The sequence below is a fragment of the Microcaecilia unicolor genome, chromosome 6 (assembly GCF_901765095.1).
Source record: "Microcaecilia unicolor chromosome 6, aMicUni1.1, whole genome shotgun sequence".
In the NCBI taxonomy this organism is placed as follows: Eukaryota; Metazoa; Chordata; class Amphibia; order Gymnophiona; family Siphonopidae; genus Microcaecilia; species Microcaecilia unicolor.
The window spans coordinates 157,379,782-157,398,904 of record NC_044036.1 but is presented as its reverse complement, the minus strand read 5'-3'; the positions used below and the strand labels follow the sequence as shown (position 1 = coordinate 157,398,904).

At 42.6% G+C, this 19,123-nt stretch overlaps 1 protein-coding gene across 1 annotated transcript in view; it reads right to left on the bottom strand.

Annotated features, from left to right (window-relative positions):
- The window catches only part of DNAH12 (dynein axonemal heavy chain 12), a 314,549-nt gene that overhangs the window by 168,900 nt on the left and 126,526 nt on the right, over positions 1–19,123 (bottom strand). The window contains 5 exon segments of the mRNA XM_030206132.1: positions 3,502–3,642; positions 13,740–13,920; positions 14,817–14,926; positions 15,931–16,050; positions 16,307–16,552. Coding sequence (XP_030061992.1) covers positions 3,502–3,642; positions 13,740–13,920; positions 14,817–14,926; positions 15,931–16,050; positions 16,307–16,552 — 798 coding nt within the window.

Sequence of the window (19,123 nt, the reverse complement as noted above, 5' to 3'; positions counted from 1 at the left end):
CTTGATGACCTGAACATGTATACTCTGGAAGAAAGGAGAAACAGGGGTGATATGATACAGACGTTCAAATATTTGAAAAGTATTAATCCGCAAACGCACCGGAGGTGCGAAGGCAGTAGAACGAGAGGACATGAAATGAGATTGAAGGGGGGCAGACTCAAGAAAAATGTCAGGAAGTATTTTTTCACGGAGAGAGTAGTGGATGCTTGGAATGACCTCCCGCGGGAGGTGGTGGAAATGAAAACGATAACAGAATTCAAACACGCGTGGGATAAACATAAAGGAATCCTATTCAGAAGGAATGGATCCTAAGGAGCTTAGCCGAGATTGGGTGGCAGAGCCAGCCGGTGGTGGGAGGCGAGGTTAGTGCTGGACAGACTTATACGGTCTGTGCCCTGAAGAGGACAGGTACAAATCAAAGTAGGGTATACACAAAAAGTAGCACATATGAGTTTGTCTTGTTGGGCAGACTGGATGGACCATGCAGGTCTTTTTCTGCCGTCATTTACTATGTTACTATGGTGTAAATCCCGGCATATAGATTTACTTACACTAGGCCATATTCTATAACTGCGAGCAAAAATTTCAGAACACCCACAAAATGCCTATTTCCCCACCCATAACCATGCCCCTTTTTGCCTGTGCATGTTAGAAGTTAGGCGCAGTGCGTTACAGAATGTGCCTAGCGAGCACTTAAATTTGAATTAGTGCCTATTAGTGCATATTATTGTTTGTTAAGAGCTATCGGCTCTGATTACCTTAACCCAATTAAGCTACGCGCGTTATTGTAGAATACGCATAGTCAGCACCGATTTCAGTGCCGATTTATTAGGCGCCATATATAGAATCTCCCCCTAAATCTGTTAGTTCACCTTAGTAAAAGGATTCCCTAGTATTTTATAAAGATACATAGACATCCAAGGGCGCGCTATGGCCAATTTTTGTAACAGTTAGGTAAAATGACCCCTATGGGATAAAACACTGAGGCCCTCATGATCAAAAGCCCTGCGCTGTTTCAAACAGCGCCCTAAAAATAGCGCCGGGACAGCGCAGGGCTTTTCTGCATCGATGATCAAAGATAATGCATGCAAATCTAAGCAGCGCTATTATCTTTGATTATCGTGTTGAAGTGCGGGAGAATTGCGCCTGAGCATGCGCTCAGCACAATCCTCCCGCACTTGTTTGACAGGTCTGGGCTGTCAAAAGTCCAAACCTGTCAAACAGTTGTCTCCAGCCCCCCCTCAAACCACCAGAAAACATTGCCAAACCCTCTCCCACCCTCCCATCCAGCGACGGGGGGGGGGGGGGGGGTTGTAGGTCCCCCGACGATCCGACGATCCGACCCCCTCCATGCCCAGGGAGGGTTGGAGATCCGGTGGGTCTCCAGCCCCCTCCCCGAACCCCCATAAATTGTGGTGGCCGCCTCCGGCCAAAAACTAACATCGACGGGGGGCTGGAGGTCCGGTGGACCCCAACTCCTCCCCCCCCCCAGCGTTCTGCAGTGCCAATCCCTGGTGGTCCGTGGTCGCTCTCCGTCCCTCCCGGCGGCCCCCCTACCTTTTGTTGGAGGACGGACGCAGCCTGTCTGCCTCCCTCCTCTTCCTGTCGACGCCGCAGAAAAATGGCGGCGCCCCGCTCATTGCATCCTGGGATGCACTGGGCGGGGCTACAGACCATGTAAGGGAATCGCTCCCTTACATGGTCTGTAGCCCCGCCCAGTGCATCCCAGGATGCAATGGGCGGGGCGCCGCCATTTTTCTGCGGTGTCGACAGGAAGAGAAGGGAGGCAGACAGGCTGCGTCCGTCCTCCAACAAAAGGTAGGGGGGCCGCCGGGAGGGACGGAGAGCGACCACGGACCACCAGGGATTGGCACTGCAGAACGCTGGGGGGGGGGAGGAGTTGGGGTCCACCGGACCTCCAGCCCCCCGTCGATGTTAGCTTTTGGCCGGAGGCGGCCACCACAATTTATGGGGGTTCGGGGAGGGGGCTGGAGACTCGCCGGATCTCCAGCCCCCCGTCGATGTTAGCGTTTGGCCGGAGGCGGCCACCACAATTTATGGGGGTTCGGGAGGGGGCTGGAGACCCACCAGATCTCCAGCCCCCCGTCGATGTTAGCGTTTGGCCGGAGGGGGTCGGATCGTCGGGGGGACTGGAGGTCCACCGGACCTCCACTCCCCCGTTTGCGTTTGCCTTGGGGGGGAACGGTGGCCTGCCAGCATGCAACTGCATGCTGGACAGGGCTCACCATTCCTCCCCAATGATCCGCAAAGTCTAACGCCAGCTCAGAGCTGGCGTTGATTTTGCCGCGGCCAGCGACCCAATCTTTGGCGCGCTGGCCGCTGATCATTGGGGATGAATGCGTTAAGCGCTGATTAGTATGCATTTGCAAGCTAATTGCGCTAGAAGCCCTGTTTAGCATACATTTGCATGCTACTTGCGCTAAGAGCCCTCAAGTGTGTTTTTTCAGGCGCTCGAGGGCTCTGATCATGGGTCGGCAGCAAACTCCGGCGCTAGTATGGCGTTAACAGCCTCTAGCGCCGGAGTTTGCTTTTGATCATGAGGGCCTGAAAATGAGATTATTTAGTCTACAGAAAACTCTGCTGAACTACAACTAACTGATTCCCATACTGTAGTGTTTGGAAAACATTAACTTACATAATTTCTAAGATTCTATTGAAGCACCTAATCATCAAACTTGCTGTCAAAGACCCTGATGTAGTGTGCTGCGAAGCCACTTTCTGAAACTGTGCTTATGCAAAAAAGGAAAAGGGCACAAAACAATCAAAAACATGCAAAAATATCAAAATGGTGACATTTTGTGCTTCTTTTCATATGAAGCACACTTTTGCAAAGTATCCTTTTGGGTGGTAATTTTCACATGGACTTCACAGCATAAACTGCACATTAATAAGCAAATGTGATACAAATTTATGCCAAAGATCTCAATGCAGAATTTTGTGAGAACCAGCATGTGAAAAAGTTTTCACAGGTCAGTTTTAACAAAAAAAAAAAAAAGGGGGGGTGGGGGGGAATATAAATGACTAAGATGCAAGGTTTTTTTGGGGGGGAGGGAAGGTTTTGCACAGCAGCACATCATACCTTAAAGAGCAGTTTATCCTGGTATCTGAGGGCCCCCTCCTGAGGGGAATCTTGAGGTCCTGTCCAGGTCCAAAATTATCAGAAATGGTGGCCTGTACCAAGCCTCAAGCCCTTTAAAAAATCTCCTCCATAGCCTCAGGGACTCCCACCCCCCACTTACCTCCACCAACCCACTTACCTGCCCCCCCCCCCCAGTGAATTTATCATATAGAGGGCAGATGCGAACCCCACTCACTCCCACTATGGTGTCACCACTATATAAAACAGTAGCGCCTAACTCCTAACGGTACACTGGAACATATTGCTGGGGGTCAGTCTTCCAATTAAGGGAGCATTCCAGAGCACTCTGTGGCTCTTGGGAACCTATTAGATCATTATATCTTAATTCAACTGTACTATACCTTTTTGTTGTCATCTAGTACTGTATTCATGCTTTCTATCCACAAAGTATCAATTGGTCCATCAAATACTACCCATTTGCGTTCAGGTGTTTCAGATAAAGCAAATTCACGGAATGTGTTGGCAACAATACCATCAGTCCACTGAATGAGAAAAATAAGGCAGAAAAAAATAATTATTTAAAAATTATAAATCTGCAATGCCATTGCTCTTTATCAAAAGTACTTAGTTTGTGTTTATGAGACATTATTTCAGCAGTGTACTGCCTATTTTGTTACAGTTAGAGGCTCATTTTCAAAGTACATTGACTTACAAAGTTACATAGGTTCCTATGTGCTTTGACAATGAGCACCTTAATGTTCTGTTGGATATATAGTCTGAGGGGTGTAGTTATCAACATAGGCTACCATTAAGACATGTAGCTTAGTCAAAAGAGACCCATAAATTTGCTTTCTTAAATACATTTAACAAAATTGTTAACATGGCATTGATTAGTTAATTAATATCCTGTGCTTCAAACATTGTTTGGTTTATAATAATAATGCAGTGGATTCCAGTTAATTTGAACACCAGTTAATTGAGGCAGCCATTATTTGGGGCAGATCTTGAAGAACAAAAACAAATCAAGAATATAATCAGAATTTGTCTTGCTTATTTGAGACATCCTGCTGTTTAATTGGGCCAGTACCTGCTTACTTGACATGCTTCAGATCACTATGGGGATCTTTTACTAAGGCGTGTTAACGGATTTAGTGCGAGCTAACAAATTAGTGTGCATTAAGTGCCATGCAGTCCATAGGTGTTTAATAGGCTGCGTGGTGTTTGGCATGCACAAAATCCATTAGTGTGCCTTAGTAAAAGGACCACTATGTCATCAATGTGTCACTTAGGGCCCCTTTTACCAAGCTGCAGTAAAAGAGGGCCTGCAGTGGCATTGGCACGTGGGTTTGCTATGCACCAAGGCCCCCTTTTACCGCAGCAGGCAAAAGGCTTTTTTTTCCTTTAAAAAAGGAAATGGCTGTGCAGTAAGTTAAATACTTGACGTGTGGCCATTTACTGGTGGTAACCAGGCAGCATGCAGTGCTGCCCGATTACTGCTTGGAGCGCCACCACCACTAATAAAAAAAAAAAAAATCTGATGTGCCAAAAACGGCAAGTGGTAGGGGTAGACACTACCGCCAGGCTCCTGCGGTAGCCCGGTGGTAGTGCAGAATTGGCACATGGCAAAGCCTGTAGTGGGATTGCCACTCCTCTGTAAAAGGGCCCCTTAGTCAGTATAAATGGACGTAGCTACAGCCACTTTCAGTTGTGCAGTGACTGAGTCTGTGGGGTGTGCAGCAATTTTATCATTTAAAAATTCAGATCTCTCCAAAATGCCTAGGAGAGATTAAACACTTGCTGACTCCTATATATTGTATCATTAAATTTATACCTGGTACTTTCTTTCAAACAGTATCTAATACAAGTCCACTATTAGCAAGTAAAGCGCTCTGACTAGTATCTTTATATTGCGAGGAAAAGACTTCAGATACTTGGTGCTAGCTGATTTTTCAGCCTCTAGGACCGGGTTGCTCAGCGTTTACATTGAAAAGTTTCTTTTCCTTAAGTCAAACTGCTTTAAAACACCACCGCCGCCATCTTAGAAGGCAGACAGAAATACTGCCCGCACAGATATCAGGTAGGAGATCAAGCCGATAGCTCCGGTCCACGGATCCTTTAATCACTCTGGAAAATTAAAGCTGTTTGTTTAATTTTAGGGCGATATAGAAGGCTTTGGGTTCAGCTCCTTAAGAAGCTTTCAGCGAAACAGGAGCTCGCTGTTGGGCGTACCCATCGATATCAAAGCTAAACAGCAGCTAAGTATACGTTCATCTATATGACAAAATATGCACCAAAAATAATAGAAATAAACAACGCATAAAAATTAGTAGAATACGAGGTTTTTTGACTTGTGAGGATACTCGCCAGCAGTTTGACTTAAGGAAAAGTAGAGAGGTGTGGTAGCCGTGTTAGTCCACTCTTAAAGGTTATCAATAGAAATCAAACAAAATAAAACACGGAAAAGAAAATAAGATGATACCTTTTTTATTGGACATAACAATACATTTTTTGATTAGCTTTCGAAGGTTGCCCTTCTTCGTCAGATCGGAAATATGCAAATGTGTTAGTTGATAGTATATATAAGTGAAGCTTCGAGGCATTTCAATGACAGTCTAGCAAGGTGGGGGTTGGGTATGCTTTGAAGCTTCACTTATATATACTATCAACTAACACATTTGGTTATTTCCGATCTGACGAAGAAGGGCAACCTTCGAAAGCTAATCAAAAATGTATTAACTTATGTCCAATAAAAAAGGTATCATCTTATTTTCTTTTCCATGTTTTATTTTGTTTGATTTCTATTGATAAGACTTAAGGAAAAGAAACTTTTCAATGTAAACACTGAACAACCCGGTCCTAGAGGCTGTAAAATCAGCTAGCACCGAGTATCCGAAGTCTTTTCCTCGCAATAAGTAAAGATACTAGTCAGAGAGCTTTACTTGCTAATAGTGGACTTGTATTTGACTCCTATATATGCAATAGAAACCTGCGTTAATTTTGTTCAGCTGCAGTCAATGAAAAGAACATTGCAGGGTACACTTGATCAATGTCTCCATTGTTATTAACTGTTTCAGGGTATATATTTTTCTGTGATAGTATCAATTGTTTCTGCTCATCTAAAATCAGCAGGGTATTTTTGTTAATCAATAAGTGGAACCTTATCTTTTGTCTTATATAAATTCTGCTTTTTAACTCTTCAGCTGCTTAATTAGGACAATGTATTCTAGTCCCGAAGTGTCCAAATTAACCGAATTCTACTGTATTTAAATGATTACTTCAATTTCACAGCTGAATGCAAAACAGAAAGGCCATGAGTGATGGATAATCCTCCAGAAATGAGTGCGGAAGCAAGGGATGTTAATCCTTTTCCCAGGGGGTTAAGGAGGGATTCCTCACCCAAGAGGGACTGCAACACTGACTGCCACTCAGAAGGAGTAAGCGATAGCATATATACCTGGGACAGAAAATCAGTCTCTGATAGTGTCCAAAGGTTGCTGAGGTTAACCAGGTGAAGTTTAAAGTCTAGTACTTCACCCAAAATGAGCCTGAGGGGGGATGTATCTAGAGGCTCAAAATTAAGATACAGGAGGCCTTGAATGGACTTATAATTGACAGGAGGGTAAAGAACCCATTTGTCACAGTGTATGGATTGAAATGCAGTAACTAAAATAAGTTGTCCTGCAGGAAATCCACACTTATTGTGAGCAGCACGTAGGATATATGAACCATTGGGAAGTCGAAATTGGACTTCTTCCAAGGGTTCATGCAACACTTTTGCAGAGCAAGAGGATACATTAAAAGGCTGCAAGCATGGTTCGTGCACAGAGGTGAGATTCAGACAGGAAACCATCAAGCTCATTTTCAAAGCACTTAGCCTCCCAAAGTTCCATAGAAACCTATGGAACTTAGCCTCCCAAAGTGCTTTGAAAATATGCCTAAATATCTCCTCTAGTGCAGGAAGTGGCTTTGAAATGTACATATGTATCAGACACTTTGCAGACATAGTTGGTATTAATATTTCTTAGAACACGAGTCCAAAGTGAGTTTCTGAGTATGAAGGTGCCAAATTGTTTAAATTCCCAGCAATGGTCATATATTTGAGAAGGGATGGGTATAGACAAGCGTCTAACCCCTGTAATGACCATGTTTGGTAAAGGGCCAATATGATCGGCATGTATAACTGACCCTGGCCTTGTCCCTAGGGGTAATTCTTTCCACTGAGATTTGCCCATGGGGCGTGGTTTGTGCGGTGTTGTGCGTTGACATTCTAAACACTGGGTAACCATTTCAGCTGCCTGCTTACGAGTTAGAGGTCTGGGGGAATGTTTGCAGAGTGTTTCTTGATTGAGATGTAACGTGCCGTGCGCAAGTTTCTTGCCAAGTATTTTTGTTTCGCTGACGCTGGCTTGCTTGGCTAGGGTGTCTACCATGTGACTCCAGGGACTAAACCAAAATCCTTCGGAATGCCCTCTGATATGTCTGAAGATTATGGAAGTTGGCATGGTAGTCAATAAGGTGTGAATGTATTGCCAATGTGATTTATGAGTCACATTACCACGGCCTGTGGTTAATTTGAAACCATGTTTTGCCCAGACAGGCAAATGTGTGTTTAGTGCTGAAATTACATACTCTGAGTCACAGCAAAAAAGAGTAGGTTTAATCTCTTTTTGCAACGTGTGCAGATGTTGAAGTGCCTTTTGTGTTGCCAGGAGTTCTGCCTGTTGAGCTGAAATATCACCGAACATCCATGACGTGGAGTGTGATAGTTTCCATTTCCCTTTTTTAGGTCTAAGTACCACCATCCCACCCCCGGCCTGATAGGCTGCTGCAAAATCATTGGTGTGGGAGGCGGAGCCATCGGTGAAAACGCAGCAAGAGAACTTAAGACAACTAGGTTCCATTTCCACTGATTCTACTTCCGATGGTAGTGGAAGAACTTCGGTGGGCAGAAGGGGGGGGGGGGGTCCCCTAAGGTAGGATCAAAGAAGTAATGTACATCATCTCTGAACTGGTCTGCCCTCCATTGTACCCATCGAATGGAAAGTGCTTTGCTGTCTGGAATGGAGTGTCTGGTAATTGCTTGCAACTGGGGTATGCAAGTGTATATATGAATTGGTTGACCCACGGCTAGCGGGGTTACTTTGGACAGGGTATATCTGACGGCTGTCAAGGCCCTTTCCACAAACCCAAATTTTCGTTCCGTGTTAGAGTAATTGTGGGTGATGAAACAGATTGGTTTTGTGTGTCGTTTATTTGATACGGTGGCTAAGAAATGCTGATCAGAGATCTGCAGGTCGACCATAAGGGGGCAATCAGGGTCCCTTGTTTCCAGGACTATGGTCTTGGAGATTGAGCTTTGTATGTTTTTTAAGGCCTGGATGTGTAGGGGAGTCCAATCCCTTTTAACTATACGATCGGTTTTTAACAGATCGTACAATGGCTCAGCCAATTTGGAGAAGTCGGGGATCAATTTTCTAGCAAAATTGAGCCCCCCGAGTATGATTTGTAGCTGTTTCGTGGTTTTAGGTATACCATATGCCACTAATCTGTCTGAGATTTGGGGGGAAAGGGAAGTGCCCAAGGGTCCAATTTGGAACCCTAGGAATTTAACTTCGGGATATCCTATTTTGGCTTTCCCGAAATTAAATACAAAACCCGCATTGCCAAGTAAATTTACTACTTTTATGACTTGTGCCCATAAATCGTTTAACGTTTCCGCTGTGAGATATAAATCATCAACATATGGAACGGCGGGTTGTTCAGGGCATGTTTGTAAAACGCCATGTAGTACAGAAGTGAATAGGGCTGGACTATTTTTGAAACCTTGAGGTAAGCGGGTGTAGACGTACTGTTTGCCAAAAAAGGTAAAGGCAGTGGGATCTGGCGTGAGGATCGGAATACTCCAGAAGCCATTAGCTAGATCTAATGTAGCCTTATACTCCTTATTAGGGAGAGAGTCCAGTGTGGCCGCAGGATTTAGTGTCTGTGCGGCCACCGTGGGTGTGTGTAGATTCAGGCATCTGTAATCTATGACTAGTCGAACCCCGCCATCGGTTTTCGTGACTGGTAGTAAGGGGGAGTTATAGGATGAAGTTTGTTCTAGAAGGATGCCTTGCTTGATTTTTTGACTTATTATCTCACGAATAGGCTGCTCATATTTTTTGGCGATTGGATATTGTCTCTGAGGTTTCAAAGTTGGGTAAGGGTTTATTGAGAATTGCCCGAAACTGGTCACCAGGCCGGCATGAGTAGGATACATTTGGACATAGCCCTTAGTATGCCATTCCTCTACCTGCTGCCTCAGCACGTCCCCAATTTCCTTTTGTAAATCGGGTGAGCATGAGGCCAATGCGGCCGGTCGGCCATATCTTGGGCTAATTTCCCTCATGGTTTGTGTGATCGGGCACACAGTGGAGGGGAAGTACAGACAAAATTTATCCCTTATATCTTCTAGGAAGGCTACAGTAATTTTGTGTTCCCCTTTGATGTACGGGGTATAATATTTTATTTCCATTATGGGTCCCGTGACTTCTTGATTTGCAAACATTCTAAGTTGTACCGTTTCCCCTGTTTTTATGGCTCCTGGCCATGGTTTGGTCAGGACCGGTATGTCCGAGCCAGTATCTATCATGGCCTCAAGGAGTGTACCCCCGGGGGTGTGTTGGATCCATAATGGATTCATTATGAATTAGTTCTGCTTTTTTGATGTTCTTCCCTTTTCCCTTTTGGTTAGGGGAGGGTATTCTACCCGTTCCAGTAGACTGAGGTTGGTTTCCGGGAATATTGCCGGGAATATTCTCAGGTAACGGGTATCTCACGGGGGGGATACCCCGGGTACTTCTTTCAGGGTACCTATCTCGGTTTTGTGGATACCTAATGTCTTCCCTAGGGGGCTGTTTCTTATCCCACCAAGTCTTACGATTAGCGTTCTCCCCCCGGTTATCCCAGGTATTTCCTCTTGGCCTTGGTTGTCCAGGAGGTTTAAGGTTATGCTTTAAGGGGTTATCTTGCGGGATCTTCAAGGTCCCTTTCTGAAGATTTTCTTTTGCTTGTTTGTATTTGTTCGGGATCAAAGGTCTCCCGGCAGATTCATAGACCTGTTGGACAATGAGAGGGAATCTCACAGGTTTTTGTTCCATAGTAAGTGCACTAAGGCGACTATCTAAGTCTAGTTTTATTGCTGTATCTGTAATCAGGGTTTTGATTATCTGCCATATAAGTTCAAAACTCCCAGATACTTGCATGCCCAAGTGGAAGGCTGCTATTATCCCTGAATCTTTCTGGATTCGGGACAATACCTCCGTGAGGTGCGTAATGAGGGGTTTCCCATAAACAGCCTTATAGCACCATCCATAATAGTTTCCCCAAGTACTACATTCGGATTCCGGGGGGATTAAACACGCTGGCATTATGGTAGCTATAGCGTGTAGCCTAGCGCTAGGGCTTATAGGACCCGTAGCTGCTTCTAGTGCCTGTAATTTGGCCGCCATTAAGTCTACTATTGCCGCCGAATCGGAAGGAATATGACCCAATGCTTTTCTGATTTTATCTGGGACTCTCTCAATATCCCCTCGGAGCACCGGCAGGTTGGGCGTCCCCATTTGCCGTCCGGCGCTACCGTGGTGAGCCTGTAATACCAGAAAAGCTTGAAGTAAAGGGGTATAATATCCACCGATTGTGCGCTGGAGTAAGTCGTTAGTTATTAGGGTCTTTATGCTTGGCCAATCTGGGGGGTCAAAGCTTAAGACCGCATGTAGCGGAGGGGGATTTATCTTCCCTACCAAGCCGGCACGGCCGGGAGTTACCCGGGTCTATTTTGAAAGACTGCATTGCTTATTTCATAGGGCATTTTTGCTGTCGGTAATGTATAAGGTTGGAACTCTTCTGTGAATTTATATATGAGTCCCTGTTGATGCCCGTCTGCATCAAGAGGCATTAACCTGCATATCCCGGAATGATGTAACGGGGAAGTATCCCCATTCACCTGTATTAATAATTGAAAGTCTTGATTGGGCGTAATCCCTTCAGAATTGATCCAATCTAAAAATATATGTTCCTGAAGAGGTCTAATTGGCCATTCTTCTACGTTGGCCATTTACACTAATAACCTAGGGTTTCAATAATTTCCTTAAAAGAGAAGTCCCATCTGGGGTGCCATGTCAGACTTGGTCCACTAGGTGGCCCAATCTCGCCAGGTATATTACCACAGGTTCGATTTTCCTCCTATAAGGAAACTGAGTCCGACCCTCTTTGTTCTATATAGAATAAGAGTTTATTATTTCGGGATTTCTCCTATTACAGAATGTGAATATATAGTCTTACAACTTCTTACATCTTAGTCTAAAACAGGTATACAGTGTAATCAGTAGTATAAGATATACAAAGGTAATTGTCAGCAGGTAGATTATATATACTTCGCTAAGGTACATTTTCTATATCATAATTTCTACAAGTTTGTTCTCCATCTCTTAGATAATAAAAGCAAAAAGTCAGCTTACCATAGGCTCCGTAATGTAAGGGTTTTTACTGCTCTCCTGTTATTTCTCCGTTCCCTTTCTCTTACAGTAACTCTTATATATATGTGTTTTGGAGCAGGCTGTCAATGCATACCTTAGAGGTATGTCAACCGAGGCTTGGGTGATTATGTGATATGTCACAGACCAGGTCAGGCTGAGCTGGATGCCCACATCCTATGACGGTGCTAGACTGACATGGTGGCGTAGGCGAGGTACTACATACCAGACGTAGACCCTAAAGCCAATACAGTACTACCATGGTGTATATTACCAGTCCACATAATATCATAGTATAATATCACATCACATCACATCACATCACACCACATCACAGATGCATACAGAAGATAATTGTTTTCATTTTTGTATGTACTTTACTTGACTGTCCTTTTCTTATTGCTGTGCATTTGCACATTTATCTTAGAAAAAAGTAACACAGCTTCCAGATGGGAAGGAAGTTGTGGTCATCATGGCTGAATTAGGTTTCATAATTGTAGAATTGCAGAGGGAGCCTTGGTGCATGGTCCCTGGCCAAAGGACCATTACTGTAATGACTAGATGAGGAAACCAATGTATTAATGTGTAAATATTTCTAGCAAACGGGTGCAATATGTGATAATACATGCCTAGAAAAACACAAAAATTCCAGAATATCAGCATTTTACCTGACTTTCAAGCATTGTGCTCTTTGGCTACAAAAGTTTCTATAGTAAACTTTTAGAGCTAGATGTACTAAAATATGCTACTGTGTTAGAATGTGCTACCATGCATTAATGTACATTATTTAGTCCTATTCCATGCAGAGGGAGTTATTAGCAATAAAATGTTAACGGTGTTAGCATGCACCAAAATGGTAGCACACTTTAGTAAATCTAGCTCATAGGCCATTATACATTAGTTATTTAAATTTATAAATAATGAACTGCTACAATTAAAAAATAAGCAAAGCAAATCATGATGATTGTTTTTGAAAATTAGTGTGCAAAACATGCTAGCAGGACAGTTTTTACAAAAAGGACATCTTTGGTTGTCACTAAATATTCATGTGAAACCTGGCTACCCAGATTATTTGCATGGGTGGTTAACTTTCACCAGAAAGGGAAAGGGAAATGGGACTTGATATACCGCCTTTCTGAGGTTTTTGCAACTACATTCAAAGCAGTTTACATATTTTCAGGTACTTATTTTGTACCAGGGGCAATGGAGGGTTAAGTGACTTGCCCAGAGTCACAAGGAGCTGCAGTGGGAATCGAACTCAGTTCCCCAGGATCTAAGTCAACTGCACTAACCAGTAGGCTACTCCTCCACTCCTGACAGAAAGGCTGAAAATTTGCAGGAATTCTCATAGATTATTACATTGGCCCTTTGGTATGTTAAGGAGGGATTAAAAAAATAAGATAAAAATCCCCATGTTATCTGGAAATAAAAGCATATACCCCCAGATTCTATATAGTGAGACTAAAGTTTCTTGCACAAATACAGTTGTATTCTGTATTTGTGTGCACAACTTAATTAGTTAACAAGCCAATTGGCACTGATAATTGCCACTTAACAAGCAATTATTGACACTGGCATTAATTAGAATTTATGTGCACAACTGTCTAAGCATATTCTGTAATGTGATGTGCCTAAATTCTAAGTCGTATAGTTGAAAAGGGGGTGTGACCATGGGTGTGTTGTGGGCGTTTCTAAAATCTTCTAAAATCTATGTGCATTGTTATAGAATACATCCAATCCGCACATAATTTAGGCGTCGGCATTTATTTATTTTGTATTTATTTATTTATTACATTTGTACCCCGCGCTTTCCCACTCATGGCAGGCTCAATGCGGCGGGCAATGGAGAGTTAAGTGACTTGCCCAGAGTCACAAGGAGCCTTTTACTTGGCGTAACTGGCTGCGGCTAAAATTAGTCATGTGGATGGACACCGGTTGTATTCTATAAAATGTAGGCATATTTTAAAGAATACGCCTAGGCATATTTTTTTTTTTTTTGCATGGAATTTTCAGGCGCCATATATAGAATCTAGCCCATAATGCCAGGATCTTAGCCCTTTTCCCAATTGAACAGTTTGTTTCAGAGAAGCAGGAGAAAACTGTCAAGTAAAAAAAAAAAGTAATACCTCATGAGACACCGCATCAAACTGACCAAAAAGCTGTCCCATGGTGATAGATTTGGGATTCACAGTCCTGAAGATAACTCTTTCTTCATCACATGCACGTTCATTCATTAAACACAAAGTATCAGCCAATACATGCAGAACTTTTGTCTTTCCAGAGAATGGCTCACCTACCAACATAAAACTAACAGACAAAAGAACTAATGTCAATGTACAAGAATATGTGGACGCATATTTTCAAAGCACGGAACTTTGTAAGTCTAAGTGCTTTGAAAATGCGCCCCATAGTGGAATACAGCAAATTGCAAACTAAATCAAAATATTATACCTGTACTTTTAGATATTGTCAGAGATGGTGCAAGGATAGTGGGCACCTTAGGCAAACCTTCAGCTTTCTCCATTTCAGTTTCAACTTTTCTTTCTTTTTTATCTCTGTTTTCTTCTACCCTCCTCACAATCTCATTACAGCCTCTCTTATTTCCTTCTACAGTTTCTCTTTTCCCCACCCCTGACCTCATTCCTAATCCTTTCTCCATGTCTTTCCCCATTCTCTCTCTCTTCCTTCCCCTCTCCTTAATCTCTTTCTTCATTCTTTTCCTCTCCATCTTCTTTTTTTTACACTAAACACTGGGGCCTGGTCCTCTCCATTTTCCTTTCTCCCCCAAGTTAAATATGACTGAGAAAGACTTATATATAATGGAGGTAGTATGTATGCAAATCTCTCTCATGCATATTCATTAAGGGTATCCTGAAAACGTTATGAATTGGCAGCCCTTGAAGACTGGGAGTGAATACCACTGGCTAGTGGGTGCTTTTGTACTACACTACATTATTTTATTATTACATAAAGACATCAATGGATATAGTTCTGCACATGCAGTTCTGCACATGCACATAAAGCTAAAGAAAGACCCCAAAGAAGCAAGATACTCAAAGTAACAAAGGCAAAAAGATAAACAAAAAGGAAATTATAGATTTTATTCATGAAAAGCTTAATCACACCAGCAATCAAGCATCTAATTTTATGCTAAATAAATCTCAGATTGTGGTAATAATACAAATGAGACACCATAGTCTTACCCATGCCTCACAATCATCATTTCATAAGTCTGAATAATTTTTGCAAGAAAAACCTTCACAGGTTGAACATTATGTTTACGGCAGCATTCCTCAGCACACTCCAGAAAAATCTGATGAGACCAACAAAAATGTAAATATTTTAATAATACTAACAGTAGCAAATATATATTACTACAAAGTAAGCCGTCTATGTCCAGTTACACCTATTGCATACCACCTTGGGTGAACCTCTTCATAAAGATGTTGAATAAATTCTTAATAAATAAATCACCAGAGTATTACACTAGCCCAGCTATGATGTTATAACAGCATGGACCGCTATGATCAAACTTGTCTAGAGATCTCATGGTTACCTTGAGTGAAAGAAGCACTTTTAGGGGAGTCTTTTACTAAGGGGCACTCACGTTTTTAGCGTGCGCTAAAAATAGGCATGCGCTAAACGTTAGAGACACCAATGCATTTCTATAGGCATTTCTAACATTTAGCACGCGTTAAAAACATGAGCACGCCTTAGTAAAAGACCCCCTCAGTGAAGGGATTTTGGATTTAGCTCACACCTTTTTCACTAATAGGTACAGTAGGTATTTTTCTGTCCTCTGAGAGCTTACAATCTAAGGGGCCCTTTATCCTTATAATTCACGATTCCAAGAATGTATTCCATCCTGTGTCTTTTTGAGTGTCCTATATTGGGGATCATTTCAAAGAATTTGGACTTTCTCAAGAAAACTTGGCAGAAGTTTGGAACATCAACTGATAGGGAATTATTAGTCTCTGGTGCACACCAAGATCTAAACTCTAAATTAAAAAGTTGTCTTCTAAAGATGTAAAGAACAACATTTCCATTGCAAAAGTTGAAATGCTATGTAACCATCAGGAAATACCTATCTTTGGGCTTCTTTTACAAACAGTGCTAGCAATTCCCATGTGGCAAATGGGAGGAAGACCATAGAAACTGAATGGACTTCCTCTCACTTGCCACGCAGGAATCACTAGTTTTGTAAAAGAAGCTCTTTGTTAGTCATCCTTACAAAAGGGGAAAAAAGCAAGTTGCTTTACCAGTTGATGTTGAACCATGGTTAAGGTTTTAGGGGAAAACATTTACAAATGTACTCACTTTATAGTCTGCTTCTGGCAGAACAACCCCTGGAAATAAATCACTAGTTATACCATTGAAGAGGGGAATGTCATGGGACAAGAATTTAGGTTCATTCACATCCTTTATCGAACGAAGAAGCTAGAGGAAATACAAAATAAATGGACTGAATAGAACATATCATGTATTCAGAATAAAAAAATATATAAATGTTAACAAAGGTTAATATAAAGGACTACAAAAATAACAAAAAACAATAAAATCTTCAACTGTAATATGTTCAAGTTAATGTTTAAAACTCTGAATATTAAAAAAGTATATCTAGGCCTGTCCTTAAACATTCTTCTATGATTGGCTAATTATTTGCACTTTTTGTATCAGTAAGGCAAAAACTCACAAGTATATCTTCATTCTCCTCCGGGAATTTCAGTTTCAGGTTACCAGCCGCCACTAACACTGCTTTAACTGCACGCATTCCATAGTCATAATGGAACTGTGAGGAAAGCTGCTCTGAACAAAGCCTGTATGTCATTACTATCTTCACTGACAGAGGCTTAGCATTGAGAAACCCATATGAATATAGAGATATCTCAGCTATAAGAGCATAGTTAGGAACCATCATGGCGACTGTTCGGAAAAGAACCTGGCAAAAACAATACAAATAAATAAAATCATTCATGTGAAATACATGTGATAGGAACTGTGATGTGAATATGACTGAAAACGCAGATATGGAATGCATTACCTACACACCTGAAAACAATCAAAGAAACAACTATCTTTCGAAAATCTTTGAAAACATTCTTCTTCAACAAGGCCTACAATGAGAACCTATAACCTTACTAAGTCCACTCAATTATGAACGCACACCTTCTATAACTACCCTATCATCTCTCTTCCTTCTTCCCTCTCCCCTTCCTTAATCACTACACATTACTAACTGTATCTGATATCCTGTTATGACAATGTTATCAGATCTATGTAAGCCACATTGAGTCTGCAAATAGGTGGGGGAATGTGGGATGCAAATGCAATTAATTAATAAAAGAATCATTGGAGGTCCTGTTTTAAGTCTTTCCATACTCATAATTGCTAAGGGATGTCTCAACCTAGTTCTCTCACTATTAGATCCAGTCTGTCTCAAGATATATTTCTATATAAAGGCTCAAAATTTCATTGCCAAATGGACATCTTTAACAATGCAATTTCAGTGATATATTATAATATTACGTAGGACAGGATCCAATATGCCATTAGAGAATGGCTATGCTTGATGGACACAAGATTTCATTCAGTTCATACAGTATGCAGTTTACAGCATGACTTTATTTCACATACATCTTATTGAGCTTTAGGTATATTATTTTTACTACCAAAAAACAGTTTTAAAGTTTATACTACACTGTTGATTCATTAAAAAAAAGCACAAAAAGGCCTTCATGACTGGAACAATCAAGTGATCTTTAAGCAAAGGACCCGACACGGGATTTTCATTTCACAAGATGCAGCTGTTTGCATGTAAGCTTTTGTGTTTTCACATGTTGCCTGAGGAAGCATAGCCTGTTTGTTACAACACTTGTTGACATTTTTAACAAAAGCATTTCTGACTAGATTGTTCCTTTGTGAAATATAGATTTAGTTATATAGGACTACATTATGGGCCCTGTTTACTAAGCTGTCCTGTAGGCGCGCTAGCATTTTTAACACGTGCTAAAAGTTAGCACATGCTAATACTATAGACACCTATATATTCCTATGGGTGTCTCTTGCATTAGCGTGCGCTAAACACTAGTGCACCTTAGTAAACAGGGCCCTAAAAGTCTTACCACTGTTTTTTTAAATTTAGGGGTCCTTTTACTAAGCTGTGACAAAAAGTAGCCTGCAGTACCATGGGCATGTGCTTTTGGCGTGTACTGGGTCAGCTTTTACCACATCTGGGGAAAAGGGCTTTTTTTTCAATGGGCTGGGAAAAGGGCCTGCGGTAAAATTGAAACCAGCATGGTAAAATTATGTATAATCATACCTGATAATTTTCTTTCCATTAATCATAGCTGATCAATCCATAGACTGGTGGGTTGTGTCCATCTACCAGCAGGTGGAGATAGAGAGCAAACTTTTGCCTCCCTATATGTGGTCATGTGCTGCCGGAAACTCCTCAGTATGTCGATATCAAAGCTCCATCTGCAGGACTCAGCACTTAGAGAATTACACCCACAAAGGGACACGCTGCCCAGCTCACCACCGCCGAAACGGGGGAGGGGAATTAACCCAGCTCATCCCCACACAAGTGGGGGAGGGGAATCCGTCCAGCTCATCCCCGTGGAGCGGGGGAGGGACACCACACCCGCCGATGCGGAGGGATCTGGCTTATCCTGCAACCGCAACCGCGGGAGGAGCTGACTGACCCTAGCACCGCCGAAGCGGGAGGGGTACAAAACTGCCCTACAACCGCACGAAGCGGGAGGGAGTGCCGGCAGAATTTATGTCTCAATCCAGCCCCGTAAAACGGAGGGGAGAGGAATGCAGCAGCTCACTGTAACACAAACTCGTCTCAACTCTTGAAGAATCCAAGTGAAAAAACTTGAACCCGAAGTCTTCCTGAAGTAACTGAAGACTAAACTTGAACCTGAAATGCAACCAGAATAGAAACCATACAGATATCTGGGCGGGGCTATGGATTGATCAGCTATGATTAATGGAAAGAAAATTATCAGGTATGATTATACATAATTTTACCTTCCATATCATCAAGCTGATCAATCCATAGACTGGTGGGATGTACCGAAGCAGTACTCACCCATGGCGGGACATAGAAATCCCTGAACTCAACACTGAAGCTCCACACCGGGCCTCCGCCCGTGCCGCCACAGTCAAGCGGTAATGCTTGGAGAATGTATGGGCCGATGCCCAAGTTGCCGCCTTGCATATCTCTTCCAAGGAGACGGACCCGGCCTCTGCCATCGAGGCCGCCTGAGCTCTAGTGGAGTGAGCCTTCAGCTGGATAGGCGGCACCTTCCCCGCGGTCACATAAGCCACGGCAATGACTTCCTTGACCCATCTTGCCACTGGAGGCTTAGCAGCCTGCAGACCCTTACGAGGACCTGCCAACAGGACAAACAGATGATCCGATTTCCGGAAATCATTGGTCACTTCCAAGTATCTGATGATGACTCATCTCACATCCAGATATTTAAGAGCAGAGTACTCCTCTGGG